This window comes from Rhododendron vialii, chromosome 11a (genome assembly GCF_030253575.1).
Source record: "Rhododendron vialii isolate Sample 1 chromosome 11a, ASM3025357v1".
NCBI lineage: Eukaryota > Viridiplantae > Streptophyta > Magnoliopsida > Ericales > Ericaceae > Rhododendron > Rhododendron vialii.
This window is the reverse complement of record NC_080567.1, coordinates 34015785-34027741: the sequence shown is the minus strand read 5'-3', so window position 1 is coordinate 34027741 and position 11957 is coordinate 34015785. Positions and strand designations below refer to the sequence as shown.

The 11957-nt window shown below is 37.1% G+C and overlaps 1 protein-coding gene across 1 annotated transcript; it reads left to right on the top strand.

The window, feature by feature from the left end:
* Positions 1-5904: 5904 nt before the first annotated feature.
* LOC131307268 (disease resistance protein RPS5-like) lies at positions 5905-8034 on the top strand. Its single transcript, XM_058333687.1, has one exon. It carries the CDS (start codon positions 5926-5928, stop codon positions 7948-7950), a length of 2025 nt encoding a protein of 674 aa, XP_058189670.1. The 5' UTR covers positions 5905-5925; the 3' UTR covers positions 7951-8034.
* Positions 8035-11957: the final 3923 nt, after the last annotated feature.

Genomic DNA, 11957 nt, shown 5'->3' with positions numbered 1-11957 from the left:
ACATAGCAGAGTTCGATTCCCCTGGAGACAAACATAATTTAAGTGGGGGCCATGGCGGTGGGTTACTGTGCTAGTCTCCCCCAAGATTTGGATTACGCAATCGGGTCCAATTGTGACTCAGCTGCAGGGTTGTTCCTTAGTTACCAAAAAAAAAAAAGTACAGTCCAAAGAAAGAAAAGAACATTATTTTCATATTCTTTTTTAGTCATTGGCACTTCACTTTTTGTTTTTTTTTTCTATTTGAAATTACAACAATACTATTCTATGTGTGAAAAAGTGGATAACACAAACAAAATAAAGCTTTTGCAATCGAAGGTGAAAGCGGAGAAAAGCCTATCTTCAGTGATCTTCAAAAACGGGAAAAGCGTCGGGACTGTGCGTACTGGGGAAGGGGGTTGCCTTCCTTGCTCTCCCTTTGTTTATTACGGAACTCTGCCTTCCTTGCTCTCCCTTCGTTTATTACGGAACTCAACTAAGTAGGATTAACTCAACTCTTTTCTTATGAGTAGTTTGTCAAAAGTCCTACATCCTCGATCGCAAGCGAAGAGGCAGACCGTGCAGCTACGGCCATTTAACAATATGAAATACCAGCCTTAATAGTCAAAAACTCTTTGAGTGCACTCACTTGCCTAAGAAGGAATTTTGAAAGCCCAGCCCCATCCATATTCAAGACAGGAATGGGCTAAGGTCCGACCTATCCAATACTAAGAAGGTACGTAGCTAGATCTTCTCTCTTGTTCCCTAGCTGCTATTAGTCCTATCCGAGTTACTAGTAGGAAGCCTGCTCCTACTTCTAGTGAGAGTGACCTTGGAAAGAGAGAGTCTATAGACCTTCACTCTTATTCACGAGATATTTATATTGCTGGATGATAATTTCACATAAGATAAAGACAAAAGGTGGAGTATCAAAATTACTTTTTAAAGAAAAAACCCGAACCAAAAATGTCCTCAAGGAAATCCATTAGAGCTGGTCTAGCAAAAAGATTTTTTTTTTTTTGAATGACAGAAATTTTATTAATTTGTTCTAGCAAAAATAATAGAATAATAATAAGCTCTGTGTGGACTCCCAAATTCCACCACCACCTCAACGTGGCTATGAGAATATATTCGGATAACATTGTCCTGCTCTTCACTCCCCACCGGTTAAGCTTTATTACATTCCTGCGCCAGTTCCAACCTATGTTTCCTTCACTGTTTCGTAGAAGTTTAATAGTTAGTTTTGAGAGGAGAAAAGAACAAAGTGTTAATTTTTATCCATTTTCGTTGACTCTACTCTTCAATCTAATCTAGGGTTTGGACGGCAAAGGAAGTTCTTCTTGTTCTGTAGCATCACCGGGCATCTTACTTTGACTGAACACTGCTATGGACATAGAAAAAACGACAAATTCGGATACAGATGTGTCCGAAACTGTCACATGCACGTGGATCCCATGCGATAGATGTGAGTTCAGCACATACTTTCGGTTTCGGGATAGATGTGCTACTTGTGTATCTGAATCTTTACGCTTCCATTTGTAGCCATAGCGTTTTTTTTACTCTCGTTTCATCGGCCTCAAACTCTAAATCAGCAGAAGGTGAGTTTCTAGATTTCTCTATTGAAGATGACGAAATTAAACACTTAAATTGAATTGGCCAGAAAAATTTAGTGGATCCGTAATTTTACTCATTATACCTACAAGTAGTTAACTGACGACCACCATCACTATTAAACTATCGGATTTGCTTATGTCACTATTAAACTATCAATCTTTTTTAATCACTAACACTACATAAATGTCAACAGAATCAAATTTTGTTTATTAGTAATTGTTTAGGCATCTTATAACAATCTTATTCATTAATTGCACATTTTAATCTAATTGATGGTCCAATTAAATCATTTAACCATTTCAGACTACTTTTACCATAACAACTATATTTTGTGACATATATTTATGGGTGAAAATCTGAAGTAAAAGGTTGTGAATAAAATGAAATGAGTGATTTTTTTGACTTAAATTTTCACAATAAGTACCTCTAAAAAAGTGTTTTTTTTTTCCCTCCAGAAACACTTACTGAAAATTTTAAAGGAAATAGTTTTCTGAAAAATAATAACCGCAACCCATTTTGCTTTGTTCTGATAATACAAAAATTAGACTCAATAAACATGAGTTAAGACTTATTTAATTTATTACATTGTAAGTAGTTTATTAATTTTTGTCGTAAGTGATTTTTTATTGTAGTTTGACTAGAAAAAATTTAATTTTTTCCATTCGTCTCCACGAGAAAAATATGGACTGAACTCGAAAAAAGGTAAGAAAAATAATTTTTTTTTTTACAAAAATCTATCTTTTTTCTTGGTTAATGTTTCGTTTGAGATTGTTATATTTTTCTCCTCAAGACTAATCGCAAGAAATGAAAGAACGGATTTGAAAAGGCAACACTAAAGGTTTAAAAACACAAATTAATTAATAACCAAACTTATTAAATGATGATGATATTACTCCAAACAAGTGCCGACCAATAAAGTAAGAGGAGCAGAGTTAATAAATTAGTGTTGGAAAAAGGCAACACTAAAGGCTGTGATTGCGCGAGGACAAAAAAAAAAAAAAAGGACTGTGATTGCATCGTTCCGTAAACGCGAAACCTCCGTAAATAAATTCCTCTCATTCCAAAGATGTCCCAATTGTCGAGTTCGCGCACCTACTAAGCATTGAGTTGCAAAGCAGAGTTCACCGCATTGAGTGGCAAAGCTTAGTTCACCACCTGCTGAGCACTGAGCAGGAACAATCATTCACCTAACGCGATTATTTAATCTAAAGATGCCCCAATTGTCGAGTTCCGCGCTACCTGCTGAGCACTGAGCTCCAAATCAGAGTTCAACCCTTGCGTGGCGTCGTCTTTTTTTAATCATCTTTCACTCTATTACTCTTCCTCACCTTCCTCCCTTCCCCCCCTTTTTGTGTCGTCTTTTTTTAATCATCTTTCACTCCGCTCCACTACTCTTCGTCTTTCCTTTTTTTTTTTTTCCACTACTCTTCGACTTTGTCTCGATCCTTCGCGTTTCCAACTGATTTACATGTCATTGTTGCTTGCTTGACTCAACAACTCTTCCTTCCTTCCTCCTTCCTTCCTTTTTCCAACTAATAATTTACATTTCCCCATCTCCTCCCTTCTACTAGCACATTTCCCTCATCGTTTTGTTTCCCTTTCCTTTATGCTACGTTTTTCTCACTTTCTTCATCCGATATTTGCTACCTCCAGTACTACAATTTAACTGCATCTATTGCTATTCCGCGATCAAGTAAGACAACTCTTTCTTTCTCACTTTTGGGATCAGTTTTAATTCCCCTCTCCCCTTAATTTGTCTATGTGCTTGACTTGTGTCAATTGTGTGGTGAGTTTTTTGAGACCTTAATTTACGTGATTTCAAAGACTATATGCATTTTAGTTGTAAAAAATGTCGTTCGATCTAGATGCAGCTTTCTAATTTACTAAGCTTAGTTATTTTATTTCGAAGACTATGAATTTTAGTTGTTAAAAATGCCGTTCTAGATGTATAGCTTTCAATTTTACTAGCTTTTTTTCAGTTGGATGCATGAATTAAACTAAACTTTGCAAGTTGGGTCGAATTCTTTTGTTATGTACGTTATAAAGAGGTTGAGATTCCGATTATGAGGATTTTCATGCTTGTTTAGTTTAGATAAGTTCGCCTTATGTTTTTTTTGCAGAACATATCAGGCTATTATCAGCTCTCTATGGTTATAGGTATGAGGTTTTTAATGTCAACATAACCCCCAAGAAATTGAAAACAATTTTGGATTGGGTCGCATATAATTCATGCAGTCTTCAGTTTTGTTCTGTACTCTGTAAATCTGTTGTTCTGTCTCTAATTAACTTGGTGACAAAAACACCAAGAGTAGGAAGAGCTTGGCGTTTAATTTTGTCAATAATTGTTGTCTCAGTATCCACAATGCTATAATAAAAAATTAATGACCAAAAGTTGTTACATCAACTTTTGATTATTCATTTAAGAGATTGCTAAGGTTAGCAATGTAAATGTCTACAATGGCATAATCAAAATTGGATAACCAAAACTTGTCACATTATCTTTTTAAATTACAAAAACTAAAAAACTGTGAACAACAGAAAATAATTTAAAAAAAAAATAGTTTTGAAACTAATAAAAACTATTTACTAGAAATAGAAAATAGTTTTTGAAACTTTTTTTTTTTGGGAAAAAACTGTTTTTTAAAAAATAAATATTTTCTTAGCAAAATATTTTTTTTTCGAAAATATTGTTCAGAGAGAGAGAGAGAGAGAGAGAGAGAGAGAGAGAGGAAAAGGGAAGATAGATAGAACATTTTTGTATAATGATTAGTGTATTTGATTGAGAATATCTAAAGTCTATTAATTTGGTTATTGTCAAAATATTGCTAGTTTTGGTTATCCAAAATCCAAAATTTGATTATTTCTAAAGAGGTTGTTAAATTTCATTATAGTATTGTAAGCTATATTTTGCACCAACATTGTTAACTTTAAAACATTTTACTTTTGATTATAGTATTGTAGATACTCTTAGTTAGATACATGTCAAGTCGGGACTATTGGATTAATTGGGATGCATATTATTCATGCAGTCTTCAATTTCATATGGGAATAACTTCAGTGCTTCCACTCCTTTTGGAGACACCGTAATTTTTGGCATAACGGAACCATTCAAGCATAATCGAAACTATTACAAGTATAACAGAATCATAATAAGGCGTAACCAAAAACCAATCAAGGCATAACCAACCAAGTTATGTCTTTTTATAGTTCTGGTTATGCTTTTAATGATTTTTGGTTATACTCATAATAATTTTGTTATGCCAAAAATTACGGTGTCTCCAAAATGGGTGGAGACATCGAAGTCATTCCCGTTTCATATATGATTCTTCCTTCTAAACCTACTGCCCAAAAGTGGAAAATGCTAGCGTACACACCCCGTACAGTATGCACCCATATAACAAAATTATTGGGAGGTGTAACTAAATCATTGAAAAGTGTAATTAAACTATTGAGAGGCATAACATAGGCAGCGTAACTAAAACCATTGAAAGGCATAACCAAGGCGTAATGGTGCATACTGTTTGCACCTTGCATAACTTAACCATTGAGGGGCATAATAAAATTATTGAGAGGTGTAACTAAAATCATTGAAAGGCGTAATACAAAATTATTGAGAGGTGTTACATAATTAGTTACGCCCAGTGTGCACCTAGCTGAACCCCCTAAAAGTACCCTTTAATTCAAATTCCACTTGTCACTTCAAATCAAGATACAAGGGTAAAAAAGTATTCCATATGACATTATTAATTCTTGGGGTTTTCAAAATGGACAATTTTTTGGGACATTTAATAGTTCAAAAGTGGACAAATAATATGGAACGTAGGAAGTATGATGTGAACATTCGGAAATATCAATTCAACCATATATTTATTTGCATCACAAAATCTTGAATTAAGCCAGTATGTATAACATGCCAACAAGAATATATAGCCATGGGTGCACCCACTAGAGTTTTTGTGGCGGTAAATTCCCAGATTCACTCTCTTACTGACAATAGGATCTAATTTTCTTAAATCCGAGGATAATAGTTAATGTAAGTTCTAATACCAATTTGTAGCACCCGGCCATCATCAAATTCTTAGATCCACACCACAAATATATCCTTCCCAATCTGTGTTTTTTTTTTACCTTTATACTAACACTTTCTCTTTCCTTTTTGTTTACTCCATCATCTAACCACCAGTACTAAATGACATGTTCTAATATTAAACTACTCAAAGTACCGAGACTTTCCTACGAATCATCAGAGTTTTATCGATGTTTTGTCTTGTTTTTTCCCATAAACACACTCCTCTGCCATTTCTTTTTTTTCTTTTGCAGGAACTGGATAAAAAAATGGAACTCTTGGGCTCAATAGTAGAAATTGCAAAGAATATGTTGGAACTATTTGGATTTGGAGAATGGTATGGATACCACAATGGCCTTGAAGGAAACATGCAAAAGCTCAAGAGAAAGATAGAGGACTTGAGCGCTCAAGAGAATGACATAAATGCAGAAATTAGTACGGCGGAGTGCCAGCCATTGAAAAGACGAAAGCAAGAAGTCGAAGTTTGGCTCAGAGATGTGCCACAGTTGAAGGACGATGTGCAAAGACTTGAGCAAGAAGTAGTTGGAGAAAGGAACGCCTGGAATGTCATCCCGCGTGCACGGTTAGGAAAGCGTATCATCCAGAAGGTTCAAGAGGCGGCAGAACTCCAAGAAAAGGGCAAATCTTTCAATGATTTGCTGGTTGGTGAATGTCCAACTGGTGGACTGTTGATGCCACCAACAAAAGATTTTGTTGAGTCCACAAAGGCAAGGAACGTGGAGAGAGTTTGGGAATGCTTGATGAATGATGACGATAGAAAGATTGGCGTTTGCGGAATGGGCGGCGTTGGCAAAACAGCCATCATGAACCATATTCAAAATAGGCTTTTGAAAGAAAAGGATAAGTTTGATGGTGTTTTCTGGGTTACAGTATTTAAAGCATTCAACGTTATAAAGCTACAGAGCGACATAGCTAAGGAGCTAAATTTTAGTCTTTTGGATGATGAAGATGAAAGAAGAAGAGCAAAGCACTTACATGCAACGCTTTCCCGAAGGAAGAAGTACGTCCTTATCATAGACGATCTATGGGAGGAATTCCTTCTGGAGAGGGTAGGTATTCCGGAACCTACCCAATCTAACGGGTGTAAAATAGTTTTAACTACGCGGTCGTTGGATGTTTGTAAAAGGATGGATTGCACAGCTGTGAAAGTCGAGCTTCTCACGCAGCAAGAAGCGCTGACTCTATTTCTCAATAAGGCTGGCAAAAATGGCCCGGTGCTTGCACCAAAAGTGGAAGAAATTGCAGCTGAAATTGCCAAACGATGTGCATGTCTGCCGCTTGCAGTTGTTACAGTAGCTCGAAGTTTGCGGGCATTGGAAGGAATCCGTGAGTGGAGAGATGCATTAAATGACTTGAATAGCTCGAGGAAAGACGCCAACGATGGTGAAACGGAGGTTTTTGAGATACTGAAATTTAGTTATGATCGCCTAGGAAATAAGGTGCTCCAGGATTGTTTCTTGTATTGTTCCTTGTATCCTGAAGACCATTTCATCCCTGTGAATGAGCTGATTGAATATTGGATTGCGGAGGAATTAATTGCTGATATGAACAGTGCAGAAGCACAGTTTGACAAGGGTCACGCTATATTGGGAAAACTGACAAGTAGCTGCTTATTGGAGAGCTTTACCGACATACACGGGATGATGGAATATGTTAGGCTGAATGATTCAATTAGAGATATGGCTCTCAGAATAACAGCAAGTAGTCCTCGATTCATGGTAAAAGCTGGCGAGAGAATACAAAGCGTACCATATGAAGACTGGTCTAAGGATCTTGAGAGGATTTCCTTCATGGATAGTTCGATAATTGAACTTCCAATTACACCACCTATCTGTCCCCGGCTTACCACCTTACTTTTGAATAGCCGCTATACGTCAATGTTAGTGATTCCGGATTCTTTCTTCACCAATATGCCTCGTCTTGAGGTATTGGATTTGTCCGGGAGCAGTATAACGTCGCTGCCAAAGTCCATCTCCAACTTGGAGAATTTGCATGCATTAATACTGGATAGGTGTTACCAATTATACTATGTGCCGTCAATGAAGAAACTGAAGGCTCTAAAAATGTTTGTACTGACTTATAGCGAAATTCAAGAATTACCGAAAGGTATAGAAGAATTGGTTAATCTCATAAAACTCGACCTCTCACATAATTCTAAAATACAAAGGACGTTTCCTAGATGGAAGTTACGCAACCTCTCAAAACTCCGATACCTTAGAATTGACGACATAGGAGTAGAAGTGTCAGCAGAAGATCTCATGTGCTTGAGTTAACTAAAATGTGTCGGTGTCAACTTTCACAATGTACTGCAGCTTACCAGGTATGCGATATCTCAGCAGTTCCAAGGGTTGCACAAGTACTGTACGTCTTATAGTGGGAAAGCATCTTTCGTTCGAAAGAGGTCTGGGAAAAGAGTTTAGTATTAGTTTCAAATGTGAAATTTTGGGAAGTGGATCACATAAGCCAGTGCTCCCCGCAGGCATAGAGTCCATTGGGCTTGATGGATTCCACGATCCCATTAGCATATCAGCTATTCCATGGTTCAAAGATGCCAAAGATTTACGTAAATGTATAGTCAAATGTTGTAATGGGTTAGAATCCATTTTTTCGTCATCAATCTTTTCAGAAGATGGCCAGATCTCTCTAGGAACCGTCGAGTCATTTGATTTGACTAGGTTACCTAGATTAAGGGTACTCTTTGACGGGATTGCCCAACCACACAACATTTACTTCAACCTAAAAGAATTGTCCTTCAATGAATGTGATGCGCGCTGGGAAGAATATTTTCCATGTCCAATTATTGCAGAACTTCCCAAACCTAGAGACACTTAGTGTGACGTCGTGTGAGAATGTGGAGAATATAATAGTCGAAATATCAGAGATGAGTGATTGCGGCAATCATCAAGATCATAGCAACTCAATCAGTCTCCCAAGACTCAAGAACTTGTGTCTACATGACCTACCAAGACTGAAAAGCATATATAATGGCGTGATGGTGTGTCCATCTATAGGAGACGTGGCCGTAGGTAAGTGTCCGATGGTAAGGAGACTGCCTCTTTCGCTGCATATGGATGGCGAGCAAGCAACACTACCACCTGCTCTCGACCTCATCAATATTAGTGCAGAAAAAGAATGGTGGGAGCCTCTGGAATGGGATGATCCCGTCACCAAAACAATTCTTCAACCTTATGTAGGTAAATATCATTATGTTGTGTCTGATTTGAAAGTAGTTGCAAAATATTCAATTCCAAAGTTGGGGCCCCAGAGTCCGGAGCCATTTCCAAGTGGTGTGGCCCTTTGTGTTGTGTTTAAGCCAACATTGACCCCTGGAGGCTGCCAGCCTGGAGCAATCAATAATTTTTCAGAATAGAGTATTTTTGCTTTTGTTTTGGCATCAAAATCTTTTGTAGTTCACTATATTTAGTTTGTAAATATTTTTGATGCAAAAATTATGAGACATTTTTTTTTTTTCCATAAGGTAGTTTCACATGTTTATATGTAAAAATTGCTGGTATTGTTAGAGAAAATCATATATACATATATGCATTTATAATGAACATGTGAACACACGCACATAAAATTTCTTATTCTTTTTAATATATGCATGCAGTTACAAATTAGTAAATCACAAAAAGGATTATTGATTGAAAATGTAATTGATGAAAAACTAAACTTTAAGTCGTAAAAAGGTGCTTTGTTACATGCATATAGATTCAGTCGCTTGAGTTGCTAGAGTGTATCTCGACGTGAACATATGCATATAGAATTTAATTTCCAAAGCATTGTTCAGTCACTGAAGATGAATCAAGCATATTCTATACTTTTTTATACAAGTCCCATTTGTTTTTATCTTGTTACATATCATTTCTTGATATTGGCGAATGGAATAGTAGCTAGTCTTAAATTTTGTGTTGGATTTGTTATTTTTGTTCTCTTGCTGGATTCCTTTTCTAGACTATTACGAGAACGATGAGGACTCTGGTGACGATTATCCTGAGGACTTTTGACGATGATTATTTTAAGGACTTTGATGACGATTTGATTGAACTCAACAAATCGCCCGACAACAATGTTGATCTCCTTTCATCTATGTCTTCGGATTCAATTCATCTCAACAAATGAGGTAAGTGACCTTTTACGACATTAGCCAAATTCTCTTTGGAAAATGTTTTGAATATTTGAAGTGTGAAATCTCCAATTTTGTGTTATGAGAATGAGGTGTCTTACTATTTTCTTGTGTTTATACTTTGTGAGGATGGACTAGAAGAATCCCATTAACATTGTGATTAGCATAATTATTTGTGAATCATGATCATCTTTTTAGTTTCTGTCAAATTGTCTTGTAAGCCGGTGGATTCTTGCATCGTTTGATCAAGATATATAGACGAAATATGATTTTGATCATCCTTATCAAGTATTGACACATAAAGTTATTTCCTTTGCCCTTCAACAAATTAATAATTGTGGTTTCGACCCGAATCATGGGCTCATGCGGTTTGAAGAAATTTAGATACGCATGTCGAGTAATTAAGTTTTGATTTGTATGTATGGAACAATTTAATTTGTTCGCTAATGAATATTGAATCCTCGTATTGATCCCAACTAATTTTTTCTTTAACTTGGCCAATCAAGTTCTGGTCGATAGTTGCTTATTGAATTGGTCGTTTTGCTTATTTCTTAAACAGATCCAATGGATGGTGCTGCACGGGTTATTCTCGGGTTGTATGGTTGAGAGTACAAGTTATCTTGAATTATTCTGTAGGGACAGTAGTTTGTTTTTGAATCGCAGAATTCTATTTTACTCTAAATGGTGACAATTGATACTCATGATATTCAGTTTGTGGCAGTACTTCAATCTCCAGTTGTAGCATGTTCTGGCTTTTGACTCCTCCTCTGCTTTGTATTCTGGTATTGTTCTTATAACTCTGCGTAGTGTGGATTGTGGGATTATTCATGTTTATATGTAAAAATTGCTTGGAGCTTCGGAGCCATTTCCAAGTGGTGTGGCCCTAATACCTGCATTATTGGTATAGTGGCCCCCTTTCTCAGTAGGAGAGAAAAAAGTAAAGAATTCTCTTTTTTCTATAACATAACTTAACTCTATAACATAACTTAACTGAACTTTTTTCAGAACGTTCACTCGAGCCCAAACAGACGACGTATATGGAACAGCCCTTTGTGTTGTGTTTAACCCAACATTGATATATTGGGCTTTGTCAGAGTGATCTGATCAATGACCCCTGGAGGCTGCCAGGCTGGAGCATTCAATAATTTGTCATAATAGAGTCTTTTTGCTTTTGTTTTGGCATCAAAACCTTTGTAGGAGTAGACCAGGAGTATTTAGTTTGTAAATATTTTTTTTATGCATGTTTTCGGTTGACCAAAAAATAGGCCTGGCATGATACTTGCAACTTTCCTTAAGAAAATACAAGTAGTTGATTCGTGCAATACATGAGACTTTTTTTTTCATAAGGTAATTTCACTTGTTTTTATGTAAAATTGCTGGTAGTGTTAGAGAAAATCATATATACATATATGCATTTATAATGAACATTTGAACACACACATAAAATTCTTTTTTCTTTTTAATATATATGCAGTTTGTAGCAGGCCGAGCAAAATGGCTCGGTTCATTCCGAGCGTGATCCAGTATTCCTTTCAACTCCAAGATATCTTTCTTCGGGCGTTCGGTTCACCAACCGTAGCTGAGGGCCCCTGTAGCTGAGGGTCCCGCTAATTACCACTTCCTCTGATGCTCCATTCCCTACACCTGCTCGGGTTGGAGGATACGTTCGTTTGAATAATTGCCGAAGGTCCCACAACATGCTCGGTGCCGAGCATGGCTTGGCTGACGATCCAGCTCATCCGCGTCAGAACAGCAACCATGGCAATGATGATGGTTGTGACGTCATCCGAACGGTTATGAGAACAATGATGGTGGCACGTGAAGGTGCCAGCTCATCATGAAAACGGTTGCAAAACCCTAAACGTGATGCAACAGTGACATCAGCTGACGCGTGTTGAGCGTTGGTGCAATCTTGGAGACCAAGCGAAGGGTTCCCTATAAATATCCCATTATGCCTACTTGGAAGAGGTACGCTAAAACAAAACCCTAGCTCCTAATTCCTAACTCCTGCTGGCAAGCAATCTGACTCTTGCACCGGAGGGCCATCCCGGAGGACCTCCGGTGTGGTCTTTTAGTCGTGCTTCTTTTTGTAGGACTAATCAAGGAGATGGGAGCTAACCAAGAACCCACATTCAGAAAGTACGAACCAACCGG